Source organism: Pelmatolapia mariae, linkage group LG12, assembly GCF_036321145.2.
Source record: "Pelmatolapia mariae isolate MD_Pm_ZW linkage group LG12, Pm_UMD_F_2, whole genome shotgun sequence".
NCBI lineage: Eukaryota > Metazoa > Chordata > Actinopteri > Cichliformes > Cichlidae > Pelmatolapia > Pelmatolapia mariae.
This window is the reverse complement of record NC_086237.1, coordinates 36276096-36302744: the sequence shown is the minus strand read 5'-3', so window position 1 is coordinate 36302744 and position 26649 is coordinate 36276096. Positions and strand designations below refer to the sequence as shown.

Here is a 26649-nt window from a genome sequence, read left to right as displayed (position 1 = left end):
CTCCCATATTAGCTTCTCTTCATTTTCTCCCTTTTAAATCCTTCTTTTCACATCGTGCCAATTTATCCTAAGAGTGCTCTTTGCTCTTGCACTGCAGACTTATATGTGGCTCCTAGAGTTTCCAAAAATAGAACAGAAGACAGAGCCTTCACCTCTCCTCTGGATCCAGCTCCCAGTTAAGATAAGATAACCTTTATTAGTCCCACACGTGGGAAATTTGTTTGGGCTCAGGAAACAGACAGACCCTCTCTACTTTTAAGATTAGACTTTTATATATATATATATATATATATATATATATATATATATATATATATATATATATATATATATATATATATATATATATATATATATATATATAAGCTTATTAGAGGTGAATCAGGTTAGTGTAAAACATCCTTTAATTTTTCTTTCCTGTCTCTTTGCTATTCTACTTTATCTTCTTTTTCCCCTCGCCCTCAGCTGGTTACATATATGGGTGCTGAACACGGTTCTCAGTTGGCATTATATTGACAGATTGCAGGCAGCTAAGGATAGTTTGATTGCCTGCAGAGAGCATTTGTTGCCAGATGGAGGCTGTGTCCAAAGTATATGGCACAACTGGTCTTGCTGTCTTTCTTGTTCTGTTGTTAGTCCATCAGCCACAGGGAAGAGCACTTTACGAGATACAAAGACCTCAAGTGAAACTGATTGTTAAAACAATGGATTACTGTATTTTTTGTCTATCTTTGGTGTTTTTTCATGTTTCTTCCAATCACGGAGGACTCTGGAATGGGGGAAGCCTGATTCCTGTCCCTGCTCTGGTTCCACCTTTCAACAAATAAGTATTCAGACTACAAACAGCACTACACACTGTTGTGTTTTCAGAGAACTGCACGGGAGCATGTTGGAAAAATACCTACTCAAACAGACACAACCACAAAACGGTACCCCTTCCTGACTCTTCGGTCCATCCGAAGGAGTCTTCCTGTTAAAAGGGAGTTCTTCCTGCACACCAGGAAGAACTATAGTATTTTAGGGTCTTCATAAATAACATTATGAACAGCATTAACATAAACAGTTTAATTGTTTCTGTGGTACTGGAAAACTTGAAAAATATACTTTCTGGTGACATAACCACCTGAGCCCTAAGGTCCTGTTTGGGATACATGGGATGCAACAGGAGGTGTATAAGGTCCAGAAAACCCAAATGTAATGTTCTCCTCTGAGGGTGAAGGGACACAGGAAGTTGTAGCAGTAGAGCATTTTTCCCTTTATAGACAGGTTAGCAGTGAAGACTAGACAGGGAACAGAGTGCAGGGGAAGAGACACAGCAAAGAACTGGGGGTCAAACTTCAACCTTATTTTAACTATAGGAGATATGTTTACCTGTTGAACCAGTGAGCTAAACTGGTGCCCAAATATGGGACATTTAAAATCTCTGCCAGACTGCTTCCAAACAGCAGCAGAGACAAAAAACAAAACAAAACACTGTGACACTGTAGCCAAAGTGCTTGCTCATAGGGGGTCATATGATTGTTGGGTTTTTCTCTGTATGTATTATTGTAGGGTCTACCTTACAATATAAAGCTCCTTGAGGCTATTGTTGTTGTGATTTGGCGCTGTATAAATAAAACTGAATTGAACTGAATTGAATCCTGGAAACATTCTTACTCAAATAATTTTTAATAGAAATATAGCTGAGTAGAATATCATTTAACTCATGCAAATACTCCAGTCAGTTTGTTCTTACCATTGCATAAACTGGCATCTTGTTTAAAAAATGTATATAAAACCAACTTTATGCACTTAGTTGGCTGGTCAGGGGAAAAATGCTAAGGCAGTGCTTAGGCTAAATAAATGGCCGTTTAATAGAAAACCAAAGGTTGCAACTTTTTCTTTTTTGAACGTAGACAATGTCAAAGCTTTTATTGTGAAAATCGCAAAAGGAAGTGGCTGTACGTAGTTCAACTGGCTTGTTTATAGGACCGCAGAGCGCGGTAGCTGTCAGATAGTGCAGAGAGAGGGAGGGAGAGAGAAAGAGAGATAGAGTGAACACCCACTCAGGCTTCCTCGGCTCTTTATATCAAACCCTCCGTCACTCGGCGCCTCCTAAAAGGCACTTCTCCTCTCCACCGGCCGTCTCGCTGTTGGGCGGACCTGCACTTTTTTTTACGCACATTCAGCCCGAACTAACCGCGAATCTTCGGAGTTCATTAACAAGAAGAAGAAGAAGAAGAAGAAGCGAGAGACAGGGGAGAGACATGGCCACGACAACCTGTACGCGATTCACAGATGAATATCAGCTGTACGAGGAGCTGGGGAAGTGAGTATCTGTCGCTGTTTCTCTGTCAAAATTCACGTATTTGTTATTTTAGTTGTGCATGTTTGCGGTACAGCTGTCTGCTAGAAAGTGTAGTGTAGTTGAAATGTAGGAGGAGGGCAGGTTTCCAGGCAGTGCAGTGCAGAGCTGAGCGAGTCTGCAGGCCAGCAGTGCTGAGCGTGTGCGCGCTCTGATGGTGCGCGCGTGTGTGTGCGCCTTTTCGGGGTTGACAGCTCTCAAAGTACACCCCCCCCTCTCTGTTTAAGCTCACCAAGTGTTTTGTTTGTTTCCTGATCATCACGAAAAACGGACGTCAGAGGCAACAATATTTGCAAAAACGTTGCCGATGTTTTTGACGGGTTCGCTGGTTTCACGGTGAAACACGGAGAAACGTGGGGTGTCAGCAGAGTCCTGTGGTGTAACCATTTGAACCACAGATGAAAAGAAGACATCTGCGGTTTATGGAAAGTGCAGTTGCACGCTTTTTTTTTCTTTTTTGAAGACGGGGAGTCAAAGTTTACAGAGAAAAACTAAGGGTTTCACATATGACAGTTGCGGGTATGACCAAATATCAAATTCCTGTCTTCTGCAAAGCTATGCAATAATTATCCGATCAAAAAACCCTTTAAGACTGCATCTTGCTAGACCATTTTGTCCTGTTTTATTGCATTGGTTTGAAGTGTGTGTGCACAGCTTCACTAACCTTTATATGAACAAACAGCCTTTTTTCCCTAGAAGACATTTTTTTTGCAGCACTATGGTGGCAGATTACACCAGATAAGATATTCTGCAGTGCAGCAGCAAGCAAAAAAAATCCATCCGATAAAAGCCGATCTGTAAAAACCATAGGAATCATACTTTATCATACTGTAGGAAAAAACAATCATATGGCAGTGCATATGCAAAATATATTCTAGGTACTGTTGTTGTTGTGGAAAGTTTTGATACCATAGGGAATTAAAAGTAGTAAATACGGAAACTGAACTCATATTGTTTCATTATTTGTGTAACTAAATACTTCTGTGTATAATAACAGATGGAGGGAAGGGAATAGGTATGAAATATATCTGAACCTAATCTTTGAACATGACACACGGTGTGTAGTGTGTAGCCCTTAAAAGGGCTGGGCAGTTCATTAAATGTTATTTTAAGTCATGGTTGTGGTGTCCCGTAATTATAAAAAACAAGTTATGCGTGATTAAAAAAAAATTAGTTGTTTTGCATTGATGCTCTCATTTTCTAATCATTTATAAATCCAACACACCCTTTCCTGTCCAGCAGTGGCTGTTGCATCTTCCCAGAAGCATGTTTAGTTTAGTTGTTATGTATAAATTTTGTTATATTTTCGTATTTCATTGGAATTCTATACACCACCCACTTTGTTAGGTACACTTGCTCACCTGCTTGTTCACCCAAATGTTTAATCAGCCAATCACATGGCAGCTACTTGAACTGCGCTTGAAGTTGAAACTCAGCATGGGGAAGAAAGGTTATTTAAGTTACTTTGAATGTGGCTTGTTTGGTGGTGCCAGAACAGGCTGGTTTGACTGTTTGGGAAAAAACTGCTGAGCTGCTGGGCAAAGTCACCTCTAGGGTTTACAGAGGATGGTCTGAATAAGAGAAAATATCTAGTGAATGGGATTCCTCTGGATGAAAATGCTTTGTTGATGCCTGAGGTCAGAGGAAAATGAACAAACGTCTTTGAGCTGACAGAAAGGCTACAGCAACTCAAATGACCGCTTGTTACAACCTCTGAAACTTGGAACGCACAACATGTTGGACTTGAAGTAGATGGGCAGACACAGAGTTCCAGTCTAACCAGCTAAGAAGAGGAAACTGAGGCTACAGTTCACAACCTCACCAAAACTGGCCAACAGAAGACTGGAAAACTGCTGGCTGGTCTGATGAGTCTCAGTTTCTCTTGCAACATTCAGACGTTAGGTTTAGAATTTGGTGTAAACAACATGGAAGCATGGATCCATCCCGACTCATATTAACAGTTCAGTAATTGTGTAATGGAGCAGGGGCATATTTTCTTGGCACACTCTGGGCGCCTTAGTACCATCTGAGCATCCTTTAAATGCCACAGGCTATCTGAGTATTGTTGCTGACCACTTCCATCACTCTGGGACCACAGTGTACCCATCTTCTGACAGCTGCTTCCAGCAGGATGGTGCACCATGTCAGTGCAGCTCAGATCATTTCAAACTGCTTTCTTGAATGTGACGATGAGCTGAGTGTGGTCAAATGGCCTCCACAGCCACCAGATCTGAATCCAAGATAGCTCCATTGGGATGTGGTGGAGTGGGGGATTTGCATCACTGATGTCCACCTGTGATGCCACCGTGACCAAAATCTCTGAGGACTGTTTCCACCACCTTGTCTAATCTATGCCACGAAGAATTAAGGCAGTTCTGAAGGCTGAAGGGATTCAATTTGGTGCTACTAAGGTGTACCTAATGCGGTGGCCAGCATATTGTTTCAGGGATTCCACAGTTCAGTAAATGCATGATAATTAGTTAATCAGTACTCATTTTAAATAATCACAATTTGATCACGATGATTATGAGAGATAAAAAAATTAATATAGAGGCAAACAAAACTTTTGGTGTTTTCATAACAGTAGGTGATCTACACTTGGCACAGGGCAAAGGAGTAAAGGGGACAATTTCAAATCATCCTTCTGTGTCTGTTGTTTACTTTGTTGCTGCAGCCCGTCATGCATCTTGTACTGGCATTATTTGATTATCATTCATATCACTCGTTATGTACTGCTAGCTTGATTTGCCTAATGCTGTTTATTCAGCCACCACAGGGATGACAACTTCAATGAGAACACAGAAGCAGCCAAGTTATCTGGAGTGAAGTGCAGTTAATGTTGTGTTAGCTTTGCGGCTCTGACAGAATGGAGACTGAACTATGCTCTCATTGAGAAAAACTGGAAAAGACCCTAGTGCAGGGCCGTCAAACATAAGGCCTGGGGACCAGAATTGGTCGGACAAAGACTTTAATTTTTTTTTTTTTTTTTTACAATGGATCCACAGTTTAAAAAAAAAAGCATTTCTTTCGTTTAAGTGGTGCTGACAGATTTATTTAATTTACTACAGCAGCATTTCTTTATCATGTTGAAAAATTGAGATGTGCTGTTGAAATTGCACTTCTTTTTCTTATGTTAAGATCTCTCAGTGAATAAATGTTTAGTTAATCTTCTTTACACAGACAGAAAGGGGAGTTTCACTGGTCTGGCCCACTTACGATCAAAGTGGGCTGTATGTGGCCCTCGATGTAAAATGAGTTTGACGTCCCTGCTCTAATGTAATCCACCTCCATGGTCCAAAGATTATATAATGACAGATATTTTTCTTGAAGTTTTATTAGCTGTTGCATGATGATGTATAAACATGGAAATCGTGTTTTTCTTGGACTATGTTGGCTTGAATCTTTAATCTATTTAAAAACAATAGAACACGAGCCATGTTAAAGTATTCTTTTAATCTATTAAGTGTTGTCTTAGATTTATATTATTTACAGGCCTGTGGAAAGATAGCAGGATTATTCATAGGTGCTGAGAGACTTTTTAAACATGACGGCATAGCACTATTTTGTACATTTGGAGTGTTAACAGGTGTTTGTGACAGCTCATTTGATGTCTCTCTTCAAAGGCTGGTAAAATACGCACCTAATATGCAAATATGTCAAGAAAAAGTCAAGATTCATTGAAGGATTAATAAAAGGAACTGAAAAGATGCGTCACTAGAAGCCTTTGTTTTTGAATATTTACATTCACTCCTTGCCAACTTAACTGCCATCTTTTTGAGCCAGTTTTATCTGTGATTGATTATGAGAAACAGAAAGTTAGATAAAAAGCATATCTGGTATATTACCATATTGTGGTGATGATTGGTTTTACAAAGCGCACTTAATGCAGGGACTTGTAGCAGAGAGGTAAATTAGTAATTAGTTTATATGAATATTTTTAAGTCATGAATCTAGGTCGCCATTTCAATTTCATGCACTGCAACTGCTGTGAAGCTAATCTAGCCACGGCTGCCATCCATAGTGAAGTGCAATCTATGAATTCTTCAGAGTCTTCACTTACAGGAGGGGAGTGTATATGCTCAAGTCCTGTTTCCTTGGTGGGTTATTGTTATTGAGCGAGCATAAATAGAGTCATCGTCTATGTGACTGACTGCTGTAGAAGACACGGGGATCAGACTAATTTACAACACTGCATCCCTCCCATTCTCTTTTCATCCCATAAGTAATAAGTACTTTTTCGCAGGGATCATTATGCCAGTGTAGCTCCAATGTCTCCTGAACCCTATGAGATTTCATTCTATGGTGCCGGCTGTTGATTTAAAAAAAAAAAAAAAAAAAGAAAGAAAGAAAAGAAATAAAATAAAATTATAAAGACTGTAACTTATCAAATGGCTTCGCTGTGTTGAGATAAATCTCATCTTCTACCAGAAACTACTGGCTTTGAAGCTCTCGGTGTATGAGGGACTAAGCTGCACTCCCCGGTATGCAAAAACCTTTTTCTGTAGGCCCATCTTATTATTCACCCAGGCACATAAAGCTTGGAGGAAGGAGTGCAGGTGTGAGTGGCTTGGCATCCTTACGATAACACTCTCTGGAACTTTGTAATGCTAATCCAACATCTGAGGAGAGCTAATGATTGTGTGCTTGCTCTCTGCTGGTGTCACTTTCTTAGCAGGACTTGTGACATTTAAGCTCGCTCCTTTTGCTTTAGTGTGCTTAGCCCGTTTGTTACAAATATTGTCAGGCTTGTTTTAATAGAAACACCACAGCACCGATTGAGGTGTGCTGAACACTGGCTCCTGGTTGGATAATGTTATATATGTTTGTTCTTGCACAGAAGTAAGGCACATCATTGATTAAATTGGTCAAATTTATCTCAGTTAGAACACAGATAACAAGCTAAACAGCTTGAAGAACAATAATGTGAACAATCGCACATGCTTGAGTGTAGCTTGTGTTTGTCCTTCTGCTGCACAGCTGCTAAAAAGAAGTCTGTAACAGCACAAAGGCTTTTGAAAGACTTTTTAAACACATTTTTTGTTGTTTGTCTCAGTTAGGCTTGAAGCCTTAGAGTATAGATTTACACATCACACAGTATTTAATTCTTCCACATCAGAGGGAGACTGTAACAGAATACCAGAAGCTCAGACTTATCCTGTTACAAAACCCTTCACTTCTGAAGGCACCAGTGTTTTTCCCTCAAAAATAGTTTTAGGCATGTTTAAATCTCTCCATGTCAACTTTCTGGATGTCAGACCACAGTCGTGATTCATGACCTGTTACCCCATTTAACCCTCTATGTGTGTTAAAGCATATTTAGTCAGACGTTAGATACTTACCTCATGGTGTATGAACTTTCCAAGCACAGCTGTGGAGTTTGGTGTCGGTAGCATATGTGTTTGTTTGTGTGTGTGACTAGTGAGTTTTTTGCTTCTGGATCTTATGATGCTTGAGACAGGCGAGTTGATTCTTTATCAGAATTCTGACTGGACAGTAATGACCTTGACGTTGGGGCATTAAATGTACTTCAGCTTGTTGTTGAAAAAGTGACGAAATGCCCTTTGTATTCTACAGAGTTTGTGCCTTTATGTAGAAGTTTACCCCAGTGTCAGGTCAGCTGGCCTTCACCTTTGGCACTGACCTTGTTGGCTGTCTGTAACTATCCCAGTGTGAGGGCAGACTAGTGGCACCATTCAACATCAGACTGTTTCACACCCAACTAAATCAAAACCAATGCTGGACAGGACTATGCAGTCTTGTCCAGCCTTGGTTTGTATAAGTATATTCAAACATTTGTTTTTGGTTGAGCGTTTATTGAAATTAATGGTTATATTTTGCAGAAATGCATAGCTGTAATAGTAAAATTTGTCTTTGGACACTAAAATGAAGGTTTAGATGAGTTGGCAGTAATTCATTTTTCATTCAGTTTATAATTTGATTTATATAACGCCAAATCACAACAACAGTTGCCTAACAGTTGCACTTTATATTATAAGGTAAAGACCCTTCAAAAACACAATACAGTACGGTATTATGATTTAATTTTGTGTTTGACTAAACGTGCCTAAACAATACTGAACTTTTGAATCTGGTATGTCAAATATATATAGTGTGTTAAGTAATACTGGTGGATCTAAAGGAAAAAAAATTCTAAACATCTGTGACGGCGCAGTGAAAAACATTCAGGTATTGGGGCGACATATGCTGTCCTACAGATGGTCGTTCTCTTTTTCACTCTATCTCTCTCATTTTTAAAATGTATTATCATTAGTTTTGGGGGAAATATTCTGCTTATTTACTTTTTGCTATTTATTTATTTATTTTGGTTAAAGTAAGACCGACAATATTTGTAACAAAGGTACAAAACTAAGGTGCAAAGACATCATGCTTAAATGTCACAATGGGAGACCTGTCCATAGTCCAGACCTGTCACCCACTGAAAACATTTAGTACATTACAAAACAAAGAAATAAAACATATAACGCAGGAATAAGAACACAAACTACACCAGCAGGTCTCTATGGGTTCCAGGTACAAGACAGTGGGAAACACGGTTGTAAGTAAAACAAATTTCAAGCTTTATGTCCTGACAAAAAGAAAATCATATTCATACATATCAAACAACATAATATTGATATATCCGTGATGGGCTAGCGTTGGCTGATAATATGGGCTGTGTGACTCTACATCTAATGTGTTTGAGAGCCCAGTTTAGCTCTTACATCTTACCAATTTACCTTTCGACATCCCACATGTGTTCACAATACTTGTATCCTGACTGGAGATCTCATGGGATCTTATTAACTAAGCAGCAAAGTGTTTAATATATCCACGGTGAACATGAGAAGTGTTATCAGTTCTGTTATGTTCTGAGTCTGAAAAATGCTCATTCTGCAAAGTTGTGTGCAAATTTGTTCACTCAGCAAACCCTTCACCATACTCATTATTATCCAAGGTCCATAACCACTCAAGAATTTGCAAGAGAACAATGGTCCTAACTTGTTAATTTATGATAAAGAAATGAAGTGTTGTTTCAGCTGTTAGTTTTTTTTTCCTGATAGAGTTTTCCTATGATAACCATGCATGAAATGTTAGTCAATGTTTTTTTTTTTTCTGTGTTTTCCAGGGGAGCATTTTCAGTGGTGCGCAGATGTGTTAAGCTGTGCACAGGACAGGAGTATGCTGCTAAAATAATCAACACCAAAAAGTTATCTGCAAGAGGTAAGCACAACTTATTTCGGTGTTATATCACATGCATCCAGTTCTATTGAATCACAGCTTCCATGGGAGCCAAAGTGTGATCTCAAACAACACCACTGTTGCTATATTTAACTGTTAATTCATGAGCTAAAAGTACAATTTGCAACCATTCAAAAATGACTAATTTGTTCATAGCTGCTCTGTCCCAGTGGTCACCACCCCCACCTGTAGTGTAGACAGTTATATAAGCAAAATGTAGCAGCAAAATTTGGTTTCCTTCTCAGATGCCACTTCATAGGACAAACTTTTAATTACATTCATGTCTGGTATAAGAAATGGAGGAAGCTGGAAAAGCCCTAGCAGCAGTAGAAACAGCATTGGTATGGTGATGTGACAGTGTTACAGTAGGTTTGCTCAACACTGGTTCACCTTTTACACTACCCTGTTTTTGAGTTGGGTTGAGGAACCCCTGGAGAACAAATTATATGGTATTGTTCGTGTGCTCTATATATGACTGCAGGAAAGATCGTAGCAGTAATTGTCTTTAAATCAAGTCCAAAGAGTTCAACGTAAATCAGTCAGGACCATTAAAGTCGAAGCTATTTTCAGCTGCAGTAATTTCTATTTAGCTGTATGCTCTATTCTGGGATCTTCCTGCCCTTCTACATGCAAATGTGAAAAGCAAAGGCGGGCAGAAGAGAAGTAACACTCAGCACAGCAGAGAACAGAGCAGGCATCACTAATAACATACAGACTGAGTAAATCAGATGCACAGTGAAGGTAGGAGATCCAATGGAGGTGATTTGCAAAGTGGCTTGCAGATGTGCACCAACTGTGGGGAACCTAAAGAAGCTCATATCACTGAGCCAGTGGCTGCCACTGAAGTCAGCTGATCTGCTTCAGTCTGCTTGAACTAATGCTGTGCTTGATTTTCTCTTAAATGAGTTGATTGTTTTAATGGACTAAATATTTCATTCAGCAAAAGGTAATATAGAGTAGAGATGTGAATATTATAAAGGCACCAGTCCTCCCTTGTTCTTTCATAGTGTAATAGAGTTAAGTTCCTTCCTCTTCAATTTCTTAAAAAAAATCTTGTTGAAAATGTCAGATGCTTAGAATGTGATGTATTTAGAACCCAGCTTCTCTATATCAGCTATTATTATTCACTTCTCAGCAATGTATTTCACACACTAGCTAGCAACCAACCCTATACACACTACTTATCTTGAAACCATCTTGTTTAGTTGTTTAGCTGCAATTCATATTCTGCTGCATGTGTTGCAGGATAATATGGGCGTACCAATAAATCAGTCTTCAAATACTTGCTTGTATAATAATGTTAAGTGAAAAGGTTTTTTATACATTGGGATTTTGTTTCTTCTGAATAACATAGACTGTGTAACCACCGTAATTAGTGTCACATGCTACTCAGCCAGTAATGACTGAAGCCAAAGCCAAGGCTAAATGTCTTTGCCACCAAAGCCAGTCGAGCACCACTGTGGTCGCCGTGGCAATTTACACCACCACTTGCCCAGTGTAAATCTCCTGCTGCCCTTGCAGCCTCGTAACTGGAGACCCACTGCCGTGGCCCTGCCAGGTGGCACCGCACTGTCACTTGACTGTTACCCTGCCTTGACATACGCTCACAAACGGATTGTGTGTTAAAATGTTGAGTGTGGTAGAAAAGGCATTTTAACAGGCATGAAGCAGAGGGCTTGATCCTGAAATGTCTGTCCTTATCTGCCTTCTCTCTCAACTGTTACCCTCAATTCGGCTTGTCAGTGTGTAGGTATTAATTTTCTTACCAAACCATTGTTAAAATATTAGTGCCGTATGCAGATAATTTAAAAAAAATTATGCTTTGTGTGTTCACGATTATGTGATGAAATGGGAGCGTCTTAAAGGTCAGGCTCCTGGGTACAAAATTCAATAATAATGTTTGAAAATATTAGACTTGAATGTTTATATAGTCAGGTTAAACTCTGGTGTGTTCATCTCCTTTACTATGCAGACACTTGGAAACAGTGCAGTGTAATAAATAAATGAGATGATGTTGTAATGCACTTTTAGCATTGTATTTCAGCATACTATTTCCAGCTACAGCAAGCATCAGACACAAATGAGCATTGCTACTGTCACTCATAACTCATAACATTTTGTGCAGTGAAATTACAAATGTGTTTTTGATTTCAAACATGTGGTAGAGGGTATATGATCTGAGCGTCGGTATTTATCTTTCTTACTAAGCCGTAACAAAAATATAGTTTAATATTAAACTTTGCACACAAGCTTTTTATAAAAATTTAAGTTTCTATAAAAAATAGAAGAAGTCAACTGCAACAAACATTGTTCTAATTGTGGTGTCACATTATTCTTGGCAGTAATTGTGTCTCATTTTTTGCCTGCATTTTATTGCATTGTGCAGCATTTAATGAGATTAAACCCATCCTAGATTATCCGGCCTCTATTAACTGCAAGAGGCTAGCAGTTAATTCTAGAGATTGGTTTAATGAGACTTAAAGTAACACATATACAGACACACAGAGTATAAATACACTTCCTACAGGTTATGCTATCGTTGGACTTCAGCATAATTTTGCTCCAGCTGCTTTATCGGGCAGTGCAGCTGCTTTCCACCATTTTTCGGAGGCACAGTGCAATCTCTCTGCTTCAACATTTGATAGGGCGCCTGATCTGACCTGACTGAGTGGTGCGCGAGGCCTGTGCTGCGCTCCTTACTAATGGATGAGCCATGTTCTGTGAAATAACAAGGCTATGTTAGAGCCAGCAGAGCTGCTGCATACTACTTCTACTCCAAGTCCTTTTTATAGCTCCATGACCTATGTGACATGGGCTGCTGCTGCAGCCACGCTTTATGGCAGCCCTGATGGCTTGCTGCTCTACTTTAGAAGTGGGATTTGGTTTAGGCCTTTTATGATGTTGTAATATTTCTCAGGCAGCAGGTAGGGTCGGTGAGTTTACAGCCCTGGTTGCAGCAACTTAAGAGGAGCGTTTGTTTAGGATCGGCAGATGGAGATGGTAGCTGAGGGGAGGGTGGGGTCATCAGAGCAAAGGCACCCCAGGCATTTGGCAGCTGAGGGCCATGCGCCTGTACGCCTACATGCCTTTAGCACGGGATACTCATCTGACTCTCCCTCTCTTTCTCTCAGACACACACACGGGCAGATATTCAGACAGCCACAGCAGAGAAACAGTGTCTGTGATGCAGGCAGTCAACTGGACAGTGAACTCTATCAAGAAACTATTAGTTACAACAAAAAAGTGTAAACATTTGTTGGTTGTTGTAGTCATAACACTTGGTTCACATACTAAACATTCATATTTATGAATAGAGTAGTAGCCAGGCTTCTCATTACATCTTCCCACCACCCCTCCCTGCCGTTCCCTTTTCCAGCCGACAAACGGTTAATGCCAATCCAACACATGTCAACAGGAAATATAGGGCAGGTCTGCTGGGCAAAGCTTCCAGCCAATCATAGGACTTGTTTATTGGCAATGATCTCTGGACAGTGGATGCCAGAGGTTCCTGTATGGCCATGTAATTATATCATGATAGAGTAGAGCTTGTGTGTCTGTGTGGGAGTGTGTGTGTCTATATACAGGTGTGCCTCTGTATATATGTGTGTGTGTGTGTGTGGGGGGGGGGGGGGATGTTCACCTGCAATGCAGTAGAAGTGATCTGACCTGGTTTTGGCCAGTGAGCTTTGTGTCAATGTCAAATAACCAGGAGAGATATAGTCAACTAAAGTGATGAGACTTAAACCCGAGTGTGAAATCAAATCACTGTGGCTGCAATTACAAATGTAAATAATTCAAGGTGTCTTGGTACTTTTTCTGTCAATTCACACTCTGTTTTTATGGAAGTATTTCACCCATTATGTAATTATGTAATGTCATGTAATGAGATTACAAGTTCAGGTGTTTCACTGGAAAAAATATGCTTTCTTAATCATATTTCTCTCAGGAATCCACTTAGATTTTTATATACATGCAGCCCCTCTGCACCACCGCTGTCATGCTTCACCTTAAACTCAGAGGCTGCTTTTTGATGCTGTGCTTCTGTAGGATCTATAGGATATAGGAAACTTTTCAATCCGCACTCCACATTTCCCTGCTGGTAGGGCTCACGCTGTTACGAGTCAAGTGTTCCGAACAGTGGTTATATCTGGCTGTCTTTGTGGCTGTCTTTTTACATCTCCTCCCTCTCTAGAGACTTAAGTCCTCACTGGTGATGATTAACCCAAATATATTCCTCTCCTCTGCTCTCTTCTCCTTCAGCATGAAGATTCCCACTGATTTCACTGAATGTTGTCCTTGGGTTATCTCACTCTGTGCATGTGTTCTTGTCCTTGCCTTTCTTCCTTACCCCACTCCCTGGTCTCATTTCTTATTTACCCTGCTGCTTCTGACTGACCGGCACTTTGAAAGACTCATTAAATGAATATTTTAAGCAACCTGCACTAAAAGAGCCACATGGCCACAGTTGCTGACAGTAAAGTAATTACAGTGAGAACCACACAAGGAAGTTCTCATTTGATCTTGTTTGTGTGTCATGTTTTTACAAAAGAGTACTTTTTTTTTTAACCCCAGAGCGAATGCATTTTGGACCAGCTTTTACGTTTTCAGCATATAACTGTAAATTGCAATAATTTATTAAAGTCCAGAAACAAGTGTAATGTTGGACATGTTTCAAGATACGTGTTTAGGGTTTTTCTGACTAGAAATGGGCCTTTGGGAGTGAAGGGGTGGGGGTTGGAGCGCCTTACTTAACAGAAATCAGTGCATTTTACATTGATAGGCAAAACCTTTTAGCTTAGAATAATTATATGGGAGTCCTGGTGATTTTCCTTTGGTGGAGGGCCAAAAAGGCCTTTTTTTTCTTTTCTCTGTGGAATAAACATTCTTGTTGTTTTAAATGAGTCCCGTTATGCTCATGTCCTGCTCCGTGTTTTTATTCTGACTCTGCTAGAGTAGCTATGCACAACTCAGATTTCACACTAATCTTCATTTATCTTATAATTGTTGAAACGAGTTGTCTCAAATCCTTCGTCACCAACAGCCTAAACCCTGTTAATAAAAGGCAGCATGGTTCTGTTCTTTTATCTTATTTATGCCATATTATGATCCTATTATCTAAATAACAGAGCAGGGCTAGTCTGAAGGCTAGGCAACGTTTTTCCAATATTTTATTGTTTAGTTTTGGCCATCCAATCGAACTGTAGCATCAGTGTCCTATTCTTAGCTGACAGGAGTGGTGTCTAATGTGGCCTTCTGCTGCTGTAGGCTTTATGCTTCTGTTATAACCTGTTGTGCATTCAGAGAAACCCTACAGGTGGTATTGCGGGAAAAATCCCAGAAGATCATCAGATTCTGAAATGAGACCAGTCTGTCTGGCACCATTTGAACAATGACATGTTCAAAGTCACTTCAATCACCTTTCTTACCCATTGTAATGCTCGGTTTGGTCTTCTTCACCAAGCTTACTTGTCTGAGTGTGCTGAGTTTCGGCCATGTGACTGGCTGGTTTGCATTAATGAGCAGTTGAGCAAAAGATGAAATTAGGAGTGAGAATATATTAAACTTGTAACTAGATAACAAAAATGCACATGATAATCTTATAATACCATCTGCCACTTCATCAGCTGTCCCTACTTAGAGTACTTTCTATCTAGCTAAATACGTAAACACAACTATGAAAACAAATGGTGCTCTTGGCCTTACAGTAAATCTATTTTTTTTTTCTTTTCAAAACAAAAGAAAAAAAAAAAAACAGTAAATCTATTTAAGTAAATGTTTAGTGTTGCAGTAGGTACCTGAGAGAAGGTACCTTTTATAAACTGGGTTTTTAACTGTTAGTTACATATCAGTTTTATTCTCATACACTACATGCAATACTTAAATAAAATTACATTACTCTCCATAGTTCTTGTTAAACTACGCTGACCCCTCATATGCAGTACTAAAAATACTGTCGTACAGTTGAACCTGATAGCTGACTTCTTCCTTGGTACACACACACACACACACCACAAGGTTATCACACACACTGCAGACTGTATAGATAGTTATCAGTTGTGTCCTCTTTTTTGCAGGGCAGTTGAGAAGAGCATCTGTTATGAGTGTTCTGCCATGGGAAGGTCATCTGTCATACACAATTTTTTGCTGTAGTGTTATCTCCCGGTCTGATAAAGCTCTGATAAAAGATCTGATAAAAGACCATGTTCATTTCAGGGGAGGTCGTGTATCTCATCCTCAGTTATCCTCCATCTGTAAATCCTATGATGAGTTTTATTTTTATTACCTCACCTCACAATGCCAAATGAGTTTTAAGCAGAAGCAAGGCAAGAAAAAAAGCCCAGTAATGACATATGTGTTATATTTCAATAGATCTTTCAATACTTGATATCACAATATTAATAATAAAACTGTCCCACGTAGATGATGGATTGATAACAAAGGCACAGATGGTAGACGATAGATGATGCACCACAGCAGCTACTGTGAGCCAATTCTGTACTTGCAGAGTACTATTAGCAGATGCCACTGATAGAATGAAATGCGATGCGAGTGCCCATGACAAGTTTTCCAACACTTGACATTAGTATGACAGATAACATCTGGGAGTGCTAAACACAAGCTGAGAGTTGGTAGTTTTTAAGAGTCAGTCAGATACAGTTCAACTGGAGTGAAAGCTTGCACGATCACGCAGTAACGTGATCGTGCAGGAATGATAGCCTTATTTAAAGTGCTAATTTGCGATAGGTCTCTCCAAGTAAATCACAAACATTGTAATCGGTGTGTTTCTGAGTAGGTCAGATGTGAATCCATGTTTTGAAAATATGAAATTCAGTCCCATTAAAATGCAGTTTGTTACACATGGACAAACAAATAAATGGGAAAAAATATTCAGTGAGTTCATAGCCTCAAACAAAAACCAAATGTGAAGAATAAATGACTAGAGTTAAAAAGAAAAAAAAAAGTAGCAGGCAGTGATTAGCGGTGTCTTCTTGTTTCACCAGAAAGACAGCAACCAGGCTTTGTGCATATTAAACGTCCTTGTATTTTTTCTCTCCTTCCTTTTTCCTCCTCCTCTCCTGTCCCCCTTCAACACTCCTCCACTCCTTTCTCCGCCTCACTCCTCTCATCTTCTGAGACTATAATCACCACGCTTACACTTCACTGTCACTCCACAGTGCCAGTGTGAATGTGTGCACTTGAGTTTTGCCAGTCTGTGTTCTCTTAAACTCGTACAGATTGTACGCGTGTGGGTGCAACCTATGCATATGTACGTTTGTGCTGACAGTCACGCTTTGTGGATCCGGTGATCCACCCCCTGTGTGTACGTGTGTCTGTATGTGTGTGTGCTTTATATGCCTGCTGTGACTTGCACGATAACCCTGTAATGCATGTTGGTTAGCATCAGTAATCTGTTATGTAAAGGGACATGCAGATGTAAATATTTTAGCTGCATACATACATAGTGTTCCTTGAAGTATATATGCTCATATATTTGTACTCACAGTAAATTACACCCACCGATCACTTCGTTAGTTGCACCTTGCTATGACCGGATTGGATCCTCTTTTATCTTCAGAACTGGCTTAGAGTCAGGGATTTTGGTCTGTGTTGACATGTCAGCATCACACATTTCCAGCAGATATTTTCATCTGAGCATCCACGATTGAACTCTGCTGTTCCACCCATCAGCGTAACTTTGTACTGAACATAGGAGGGGTCAAGATCTCTGTCTAAATAAATAAATAAATCTGGGTAAATTCCCAGGTGATTAAACATGCAACTATTTTGCTGGTAATGCCTAAAAGAGTAAATAAATCAACAGCCTATTTATGCAAGATAATTCATAATTTTATTGGGGGGGGGGGGGGGGGGAGGTTATTGTTTGGCTCTGATTATTGGGGGGTCATAACCACCTAACCCCCCTGGAAATTACGCCCCTGGTTCCACCACAACCCAAAGACGCATTATTGGATTGAGATCTGGTGACTGTGGTAGCCATTTGAGTACAGTAAACTCTTAGTCAGGTGAAGGAAACCACCAGACATGATTTCAGCTTTGTGACAATGTATTTTATCCTTAAAGTAGCCATCAGAAGATGTGTAGATAGCGGTCATAAAAGGATAAACATGGTCAGCAGCAGTAGTTGGTATGCTGTGGAGTCAAAATGCTGCTCAGCTAGTACTAAGACCCAGAAAATATCCCTATAAAATAATTCCCACATCATTGCTTTATTGATATAACACATCCACTGTTTCATGTTGTTTGCACCAAATATTGCACAGATAGACCAGGCAACAAATTTTAGTCTCAAAGTAGTTTTCTTTGCAACCAGGAATGGCAGGCAGTGTGGACTTCTGCTCCTTCCTGTATTCAGAGATGCTCTTCTGCATATCTTGGTTGTAATAAGTGGTTATTTGAATTACTATTCTCTTCCTTTTGGGCGGAAGAATTATGGCTATGCTCCTTTGAAGTCTGGGAGTAACAAGGTATCTTCTCTTAGTGAACCGCTGCTCATTTTCTCTTTATGGGACCAGTCTTTGTAAACCCCAGAGTCGGTTGTGTGGGAAAATCCCAGTAGATCACGAGTTTCTGAAATACTCAAAGTTCAAAGCCACTTAAACATAATATATTAAATTTATGTTGCTTCATATATTTCATATATTTTCTGCATAATGGAGAAAAATGTAACACACACACAGAAATTCAACAACATTATTTAAATTCAGTTTGGTGTTTTGTTATTGTTTTAATGAGTTTTATAATTTCAACAACTTGCTGTATTTTTGCTAAATATTCATGCTCTCTTTTTACATAGACTCTTGAATTCATGGACACAAATAATGCAGGTTTCAAAATGCTTTGTATGGATGGAAATTTATTTGATCTTTTTGACCTTTTTTTTTTTTTCATCACGTCTTCATTTTTATTTTTTTTATTTTTTTTTTATTATTTTATTTAAAAAGTGCAGTTTTATGTTTAAGGAAATATTGTTTTTCTTGTGCTCTAAATGACTAGAAAACAGTTATGTTGTCAGTCACCAATACAGAAACTTGCTGAATCTTGTGAATCTTTTTTTTTTTTTTAAATTATCATATGTAGCACTGGAATCCACCTTGAGCCTTCTTAGTTTAAACCTTGGAAGAACAACACGCCTTATTATGTTTCAGTTTTTCTATATTTTACACCCACTGGGTTCCTTTGCATTCTCTTCGTCCTTTGTGACATGAAACCATTTTCTAAACTGTTTTTGACACATTTAACCTTATCGTCCTAAAAAGCCTTCTACAATATAAAGATAACATATTTATAACCAAAGTTTAACAATAACTCTGACATACCTCTCTCTTTTTTGTTGCGCCTCAGATCACCAGAAGCTGGAGCGAGAGGCTCGTATTTGTCGTCTGTTGAAACACCCCAACATTGGTGAGGACATGCTTTTCTTATTTTCAACCCACTGAAAATACTTTTAAATGGATCCAAACTCATTTAAATAAATTAAAGACCAGTTTAGATTTGATTAACAGTCTTTTATTCCTGATACAGAACACACACTTAAGAATTTTTATTAAAAGATGCAATAGAAATATAGTTTTATTCATTTGTTGTTTAAATCGAGCCCTTTATTGCCAGAAGCTCCTACCCTATTGTAAACACATGATGTAAGACTCAATTATTTCGACTCCCTGTGGTTTCTACCCCACGCGTACTCTCACTATCTCTTTATCTCACCTTTTTCCTTTTTAAAAAAACCAACCAAAAACTTGTGCTTAAAATGCAGCAGTCATCCCCAGTGTTTTTCAGAAACTCTTTGAATAACCATCATAGCTTAAATGCTCCAGCTACACAGAGCCCAGGTATCACTTTATCTCTCTCAATCTCTCTTTTTCTCTCGCAGTTCGTCTTCATGACAGTATATCAGAGGAGGGCTTCCACTACCTCCTGTTTGACTTGTAAGTCATCGTCATCGTCGTCATCCTCTCCTCTCTGCTCCTCCTCATCCCTTTTCATCTTCTGCCCCCCTTTTCTTTTAGCTCCTGCCTCTCAGTTTTCCCAGCTCTTCCATATACATATACAATTGCATAACTCTCTCTTATATTTGCCCCACCACCACCACCACTGCCACTATCACCACCCACGCTATCCACATCTATCTCTCAGCAATTCCCTCTAGTTTCCATGGTAACGGTGTGGGAAGGGGGGATGAAGTGAAGGAGGATTGGGGGAAGGGGGGAGCTGTAGAAAATAAGAACTGAAGTAGGAATCCTTGATTTGAAGCATTTATAACCACACACCACCATCACTACCTCCTCCTTCCACTCCAACCATTCCAGCTTTCCTAAATAAACGTGTGTGTGTGTCTGTGTGTGTGTGTTGTCTGCTTTTACAGGGTGACCGGAGGTGAACTATTTGAGGACATCGTAGCCAGAGAGTATTACAGTGAGGCTGATGCCAGGTAGGAGCGCAGCCTTCACTCCTGTATGTGGGGCTTCTCTTCGCCCTTAAATGGTCTTTGTCCTCTGTTGTCTTCTTGTCTGTTTTTTTCTTTGATTGTACATGTTCTTCCTCTTCTTTTGTGACTCTGCTCTACTCTCCTTCCCCTCTTCGTCTCACTGTCCTCTCCTCTTACTACTTGCTCTGTGTTGTCTTATCTTGTCCCGTTTTCTGCCCCTTACATCCTTTGTCTGCATGTGTTGCTGTTCACTTCTGTTCTTTCTCTGTATTTTACTGTCTTCTTTTGTATCTTCTTGCCTTTTCTATTCTGTTAGTGGTATTCCTTCTACTTCCTGTTTTCATTGCTATACTACTACCACCGCCACTTTCTTTGTTCTTTTTGTCCCCCCCCCCCCCCCCCCCCCTTTTTTTTTGTTATACTGTTTCTCCTCTGTCCTTTACCTCTTCCTTTACATCAGTGTACTTCACCTCTCACACTGACGCAGGACTACCTTTAAGACCAGACTGAGGTTTGACCACTATAGGTTTTCAGTACCAAATCACAGTAAATTGTGGTGACTAAGATACTTGTATTTTTGTCACCTGTGGTTAGGGTAGAAGTTGCAAACACATGCATAACACAAGATATGTGTTAAGATGTTTAAATAACTACAAAATATCTGAGCAACAACAATAACTGTTGTTGTATTGATATAACATCCTTAAAAACAGTTTACCAAGTTTTTGCATGAAAAAGCAATACATTCTTTTGTTTTGTTTTGTTTCTTCTGTGAACTTGTTATTATGGAGCTGATTTTTCTGCTAAGTGGCTTAAAGTCGGACCCAGACGTGCTCAGCAAAATCTTAAATCAGTACTAAAGCATACAGAGAGCAGGTGGACACAAACCAGCTATGGGTTTAGACACTTGCCACAGGACTTTGCCACAGGACGGTTAAACCGTGATGTCGTTTGTGGGCGTTTGTATTGGAGTTCTGTCTCTGTTTAGTTACAGCTGTTTGTTACAGCCATACATTAAACTCCAGGTGACTTTTAGCAGAGAACACGACTGACAACACAGCCATCAAACATGACGTGATGCAGTCAGAAGCTGCCTGACATCAAAGTTTAGAAAAACATTTCATTTGCCTTTTAAAGGTGATCAGTCGGCACAGAATATAGAAGTGGCTTAATTTGGGACTCACACGAAGTCAGATGATCATCTTTAACCTATTCAGGTCTATACAATAAAATCTAGGTAGTTTTTTTTTATTACATTTCATATTATTTTAACATAAAAGTATAAATCTTAATGTCTTTCAAAACATTTTCTGAAATTAGATCAAAAGCCGTCTGTGTGAGTAACCTCTCAAAATGCATCATCGAGTCTTATAAGGAAAACAGAAAAAGAAATGAAGCCAGAAACAAAGTGGTGTTTGTTGTAAACCTACTAATGGGCTGCAAAGCGTAAAACGTGTCTCAGCAAGAAGCTCTCGGCACAAGTGTTTTGATGAATACGTCGTTAGATTTTTTGTTCTCAAAAAGAAAATAAATAATTTCACTTGAAGTGCAGCGTGTAGTGCTAAAATAGCCTCAAAAGCGGTAATTATTTGCTCGCACAGGAAAATCGAAACCCCAAGATAATGACAGCCTTTGCTACAAAGAACAAAAAACTGCATTGTATCTCTCACATAATAGGTTGCTGGTGTTTGTAACTATGTGTAGAACTCTAATTGGTCAAACCTCAGGTATGTTTGTTTCGATGGTTCAAATAGCTTAGCTGGTGTGGATGTTCAGGGTACACCTTTACACTGTTATGGTGCTCATTCATATTCCTCACATGCTTTTCCTTTAAACACTGAGAAAGATCAAAACAAGAATATAAGCATGACCCTGTCCACCTGGTGTGTGTGCGCGTCCTACCTACTTTCTTGCTTTTCTCTTTCTTTCTCTTTTGCTTCCGTCCTCCACTTTACTTTCTTTTTCACCCCCCCCCCCCTCCCCCTTCCCCCACAGCCACCCATGCTGTTTTATATCTCACACCCACCACTCATGCTGACTCATCGACACACATACACACAGTTTGCTTTTTAACCAATGGCGGAAGAGGAAATGGAGTAGCGGGGGGTGGACAGACAATAGGCTGAGAGAAGAGTGAGAGAGATGCTTGAAACTGACAGTTGTGATGTGGGTGTTAGTCCATTCAGCAACATTAAAAGCAGAACTGAATAGTCTGCTGTTGTAGAAAATCACACCAGTTTGGCACAGTAAATGGCCAATTTCAGCCCAAGTCTCCACTCAGTTTGACTTTTAGTTTGTTCAAAGTGCTTTTACTCTTTAACATCGACTGTGTAACTGATGGAAAAGGCTAACTTTTATTTTCTGAGGTTTCTTCGAGTTAACAAGGATGGTGAGGGTTCAGGTAATTATGAAACTTTGCTTCTTTGATGTCCTTGGGTAAAACATCCCGGACCAGTGAGCTGTTTACACACTTTACTGTCATTGTTTGATTTGTAAGTCAGGTATCATCATCATCATCATCAAGTTCAGTAACTCTTGTTAATAATTTCCATTAAAGTAAGATGCACTGTTCTTCCCTGACACCATATATCTCAATCAATATGTCAGTTAAACCACAGTAATCTTGTTACTTTTAATCACACTATGCTCCATCAACAGGTAAATCAACCCTGATATGGCCTGGTCCTTACGGTCATTAATTTTAGCACTGGGTCCAAGATTAGCTCATAAGATGGACTAGATATACATTGTCGTCTTTGTGGGTGAATTGTTTTGTTTTTCAGGAAAACATTCATATAGATGTCAGCTGCTAATGTCATCTTTTGCAGCAGTTACAACAGGTGGCTAAGAGGCACTTATATCACTCACAGCAGAAAGGTCATAACCCACAGTGCTCTGTAATTTGTTCACTTTAATGCAAATGTACCCACTCACAAGTCTAGAAAATATAAGAGATTTTTTTAAATTTTTATCTCAAGAAACGATTTATGCTTCCAACAAATGTAAATGTGTTTTCGCTGTTTCAAATGCATTTAAGATTCTCTGCTTTTCAGAAACTTACAGTACGATAGAAATTGTATGAAAAGGCAAACACCTTGCTTACTATCATTACGATGGTCATATATATAAAGCAAATATAGATATTTCCCAGAAATATCTATAGATATCCTATATCCATGCAGGCACTTAAAACTACTTCCTGACTCTTTTTATTGGTGCTTATCAAGTAAAATTGATAAAGGGGATGGAAAAAGTATTTGCAGTGAAACAGAAGGAACACACAGGATGGCAAATCCAAGAACTAATTTGTTAAGCTGAATTATTATCAGATAATAACGATAACATACATACTCATGCAAATTAAAAGTATACATAATTACTGCCTTTTGCCTTTTTAGTGGTTTTCTTTACTCAGTTACACAGAATTTGTGATGAATATCTTGTCTCATCACAGAATCATTCTATATCGCGATCCCACTCTAACTGTAATAGTATCATCTTGTGAGATTTTCTGATTCCCACGCATACTATAATTTATGTAATGAGGGTGACAGCATATCTGAGACATACAGAGAGAGATCTGCTATATATAAATCTGACTTTCATTCACTAAATTACCATTTTGATGGTGTCAGAGAAAAGAATGATGAAATACTAGATGTAGCTCTGTCGTGATGGTTGCTCCTAAATTAAACAGGGGTGATTTTTTTTTTCATTCTGGATTAAATGTTGTCTTTTTACTGGACATTTTCTATCAGAGGCTACTGTCTCATTTATTGCATACTGGCATCTCACTGCGTGTGTGATGCTTTTAAACTAATAAAACAAAATGCATTTTATTTATTTTAGTGGCCAAGTAAAGGCAGCTGAACTATACTTCCATAACAGGATATAAAGAAATGTTCTTGTATATGTTTTTTAATTTGTAATCTGTTTTGACAACAGCGATGCAGTGGTTTACTCTATATGTGTAGGCCGCCAGGCACCTGCTTTATCCTACAGTACACATAAACCCTACAGCATTTGCCACCCACCTTGTAACCCTTGAAATGCTCATCCCTTGCTCATGCACACACACACACACACACACACACACACAGACTCACTTTCCTTTCCCCTCCTTTCTGAATGTCACTCATTCAGGCCAGTACCCCCCCTCCCTACCTCCCCCCTCCACCCCAGTCCTCCACCCTCGCTCCCTTGGAGACCAGCAAGAAGTGGGACTTTAATTAGCTACGATAATTAGTCTCACTCGCACACAGACCCCAAACTGTGCAGCATAACACCTTGTCGCCCCCCGTCAGAACCGAGTTTCTCTTAAGCAGCATTTGATTGGATCGAGGCCATCGTGCTTTATTTGATTACAAATAAAGCTGCATTCAGGAATATTTAGGGAGCAGGAGCAGTGGCACACAAACATTGTTGATTTATTTAGTTGTTTTACCTTAAAGGTTAGCAAACCATTTTCCCCACACACTTTCTGAAACGTCTTAAAAGTAAAAAATATATAAGGTGTGGGTCATAGATTAGTATATTTCCAGATGACAATGCCAGGATTCTTTGGTCTTAGGCTGTGAGAGTGGTTCACAGAGCATGAGGCATCATTTTTATACATGGATTGGCCACCAAAGAGCCCAGACCTTAACTTCTATTGAGAATCTTCTGGATGTGTTGAAGTAGATTTTAGGGGCTTAGTAAAAAATAACACAACTCTGCATGGAAATCAATATTAAAAAAGCTTAAAAGTAGTGCAGTGAAATGTAATTTTTTTCTTTTGACCGGGCAGATTATATGAGCTTTTTATACCAGCCAGCAGTTTAGTGAAGCTCTCCGTGGAGTGAAATCTGATGCACATGCTCAGACTGTGCAGCCTGAGATTAAAAGAGATTCAGTTTAGTGTTTAATCTAGATTTGTTCTTGTCATAAGAAGGTAAGTTTAGTCCTGATTTGTAGATCAGTGTTGGACTACGCATTCTCACACCACCTCACAGCATTAGACATTAAATATATTGTGAACTTTGATTCTGTCTTGTGTGTTTAATATGTAAAAACATTGCTCTGAGAATTTACTGCCACGAATGGTTTGCGCTTTAGTTTCCATGGTGAAGCATTTTGAAAGATTGTTTTGTTTGTTCTTACTTGTTTTTTTTCATCCTCATATTTATTTAGCACAAAAATCATGGCAGCCAATCTATTTTTTCTATGATCCTCTTTAAAAAACTTTTTAACCATGTTCACAAGAGAAAGCGTGGTGTAGTTTGAAAGCATACACAGGCATATGAGAGGTACAGAAGGTGCCCCACGCTTGACACATTCACTGATGCTGTATTTGATTTTCCTCCGAGTGTCACTTCAGTTTCCTGCAGAGAACAGTGGGACGTTATAGCTGAAAGTGCTGAGCAAGTCACATTTTTTTTTAGCTAGTAAGATGAGCGTGGCACTTTTGTCCCCCTCTTTGCCATAAACAATCACTCGGAATGACAAAATGGATTTGGACAGTGAGATATTAGAGGCATGCACAAATGGATAAACAAAGGAGCAGCATGGAGACGCTCCCCTATTTCTAAATGCCATACTCAGTGGGTTTCTGTCAGGCCAAACACTGTGTCCACGCAGGCATGCAGTAAACTTTCAAATCACTGTCACTTTATATTAACTGACAGCCCAAACAGCAGCATCAGGAAGTGTGAAAAAGCAAATATAGAGCAGGTTATATTGAAGGGAAGAAGCCAGACAGTGTGGTGTCCTGTGCAGGTCTTCACCTCTTATCTGAGTAAGTCACAGGCATGTCCTTCCTGAAACAGTCAGACACAAATAGTTATCATAACCACTTAATGATAACTGTTAACTTTGTGACTCATAAAACAGCTTTATCTGTGCTGTACACCCACCTATGCTTTTCTGCGGTGCTGCTGTTAAGTCCTTACTCTAGGGAAGATTTACTACATGTAGCGGCCTTTCTTTTTCTTGTTTCGTCAACCATTCAGCTATCATGTATAGAATCTGGAAAACCCTTAAAACATTTTTTTTAACATTATATGGAAAACCAATACATGTTTTTAATAGATTATAATTATAAAAATATAATATTTTAAAATGTTCTTTTTAATTCCCTTTGATTGTCATTAAAATTACACTAATTGCTACTGCAAAGTAACTTTCCTTGATTGTTATTAATAAATATTATATGTTTACTTTGTTTACTTTTACTGTCTGACTCTTTGTCAGATGGATTGTTCAGTTAAAGTACACTAACAAAAATATAACCGATTATTATTCAACAGACTTTGGCTTTATTATGCTCACTATATTGTATATTTTCAGCTTTATATATCTGATTATCCCTCCAAACAAGACCAAAAACCACCTATTAGTGATGTGTCAACATCTTTTTGTCTTATCTAATTAGAGATTAAGTATCAGAATTTCAGGAGCGGGACCACACCTCCAAACACGCACTTTCTGGTTCTTATCTATATAGGTTCCCCCGGTTCTAAAAGCTGTTCATTCTTGTTTACATGCCCCACCCTCCCTGACCTTTTCAATTCTTTAACTTCTTCACTTCTATTTAGTACATGGGGACTAGCCAGGCCCGGGAGCTGCTGCCAGTCCCCTC

At 39.2% G+C, this 26649-nt stretch overlaps 1 protein-coding gene across 25 annotated transcripts in view; it reads left to right on the top strand.

The window, feature by feature from the left end:
- The first annotated feature begins 2008 nt into the window (after positions 1–2008).
- Positions 2009–26649, top strand: part of LOC134638406 (calcium/calmodulin-dependent protein kinase type II subunit beta) — a 76632-nt gene continuing 51991 nt past the window's right edge. For all 25 annotated transcript variants that reach the window (XM_063488987.1, XM_063488983.1, XM_063488974.1 and 22 more), the window contains exons 1-5: positions 2009–2308; positions 9471–9565; positions 18947–19006; positions 19479–19533; positions 19971–20036. In XM_063488987.1, coding sequence (XP_063345057.1) covers positions 2247–2308; positions 9471–9565; positions 18947–19006; positions 19479–19533; positions 19971–20036 — 338 coding nt within the window. In that variant the 5' untranslated portion in view covers positions 2009–2246. The remainder of the gene's footprint in view (positions 2309–9470; positions 9566–18946; positions 19007–19478; positions 19534–19970; positions 20037–26649) is intronic.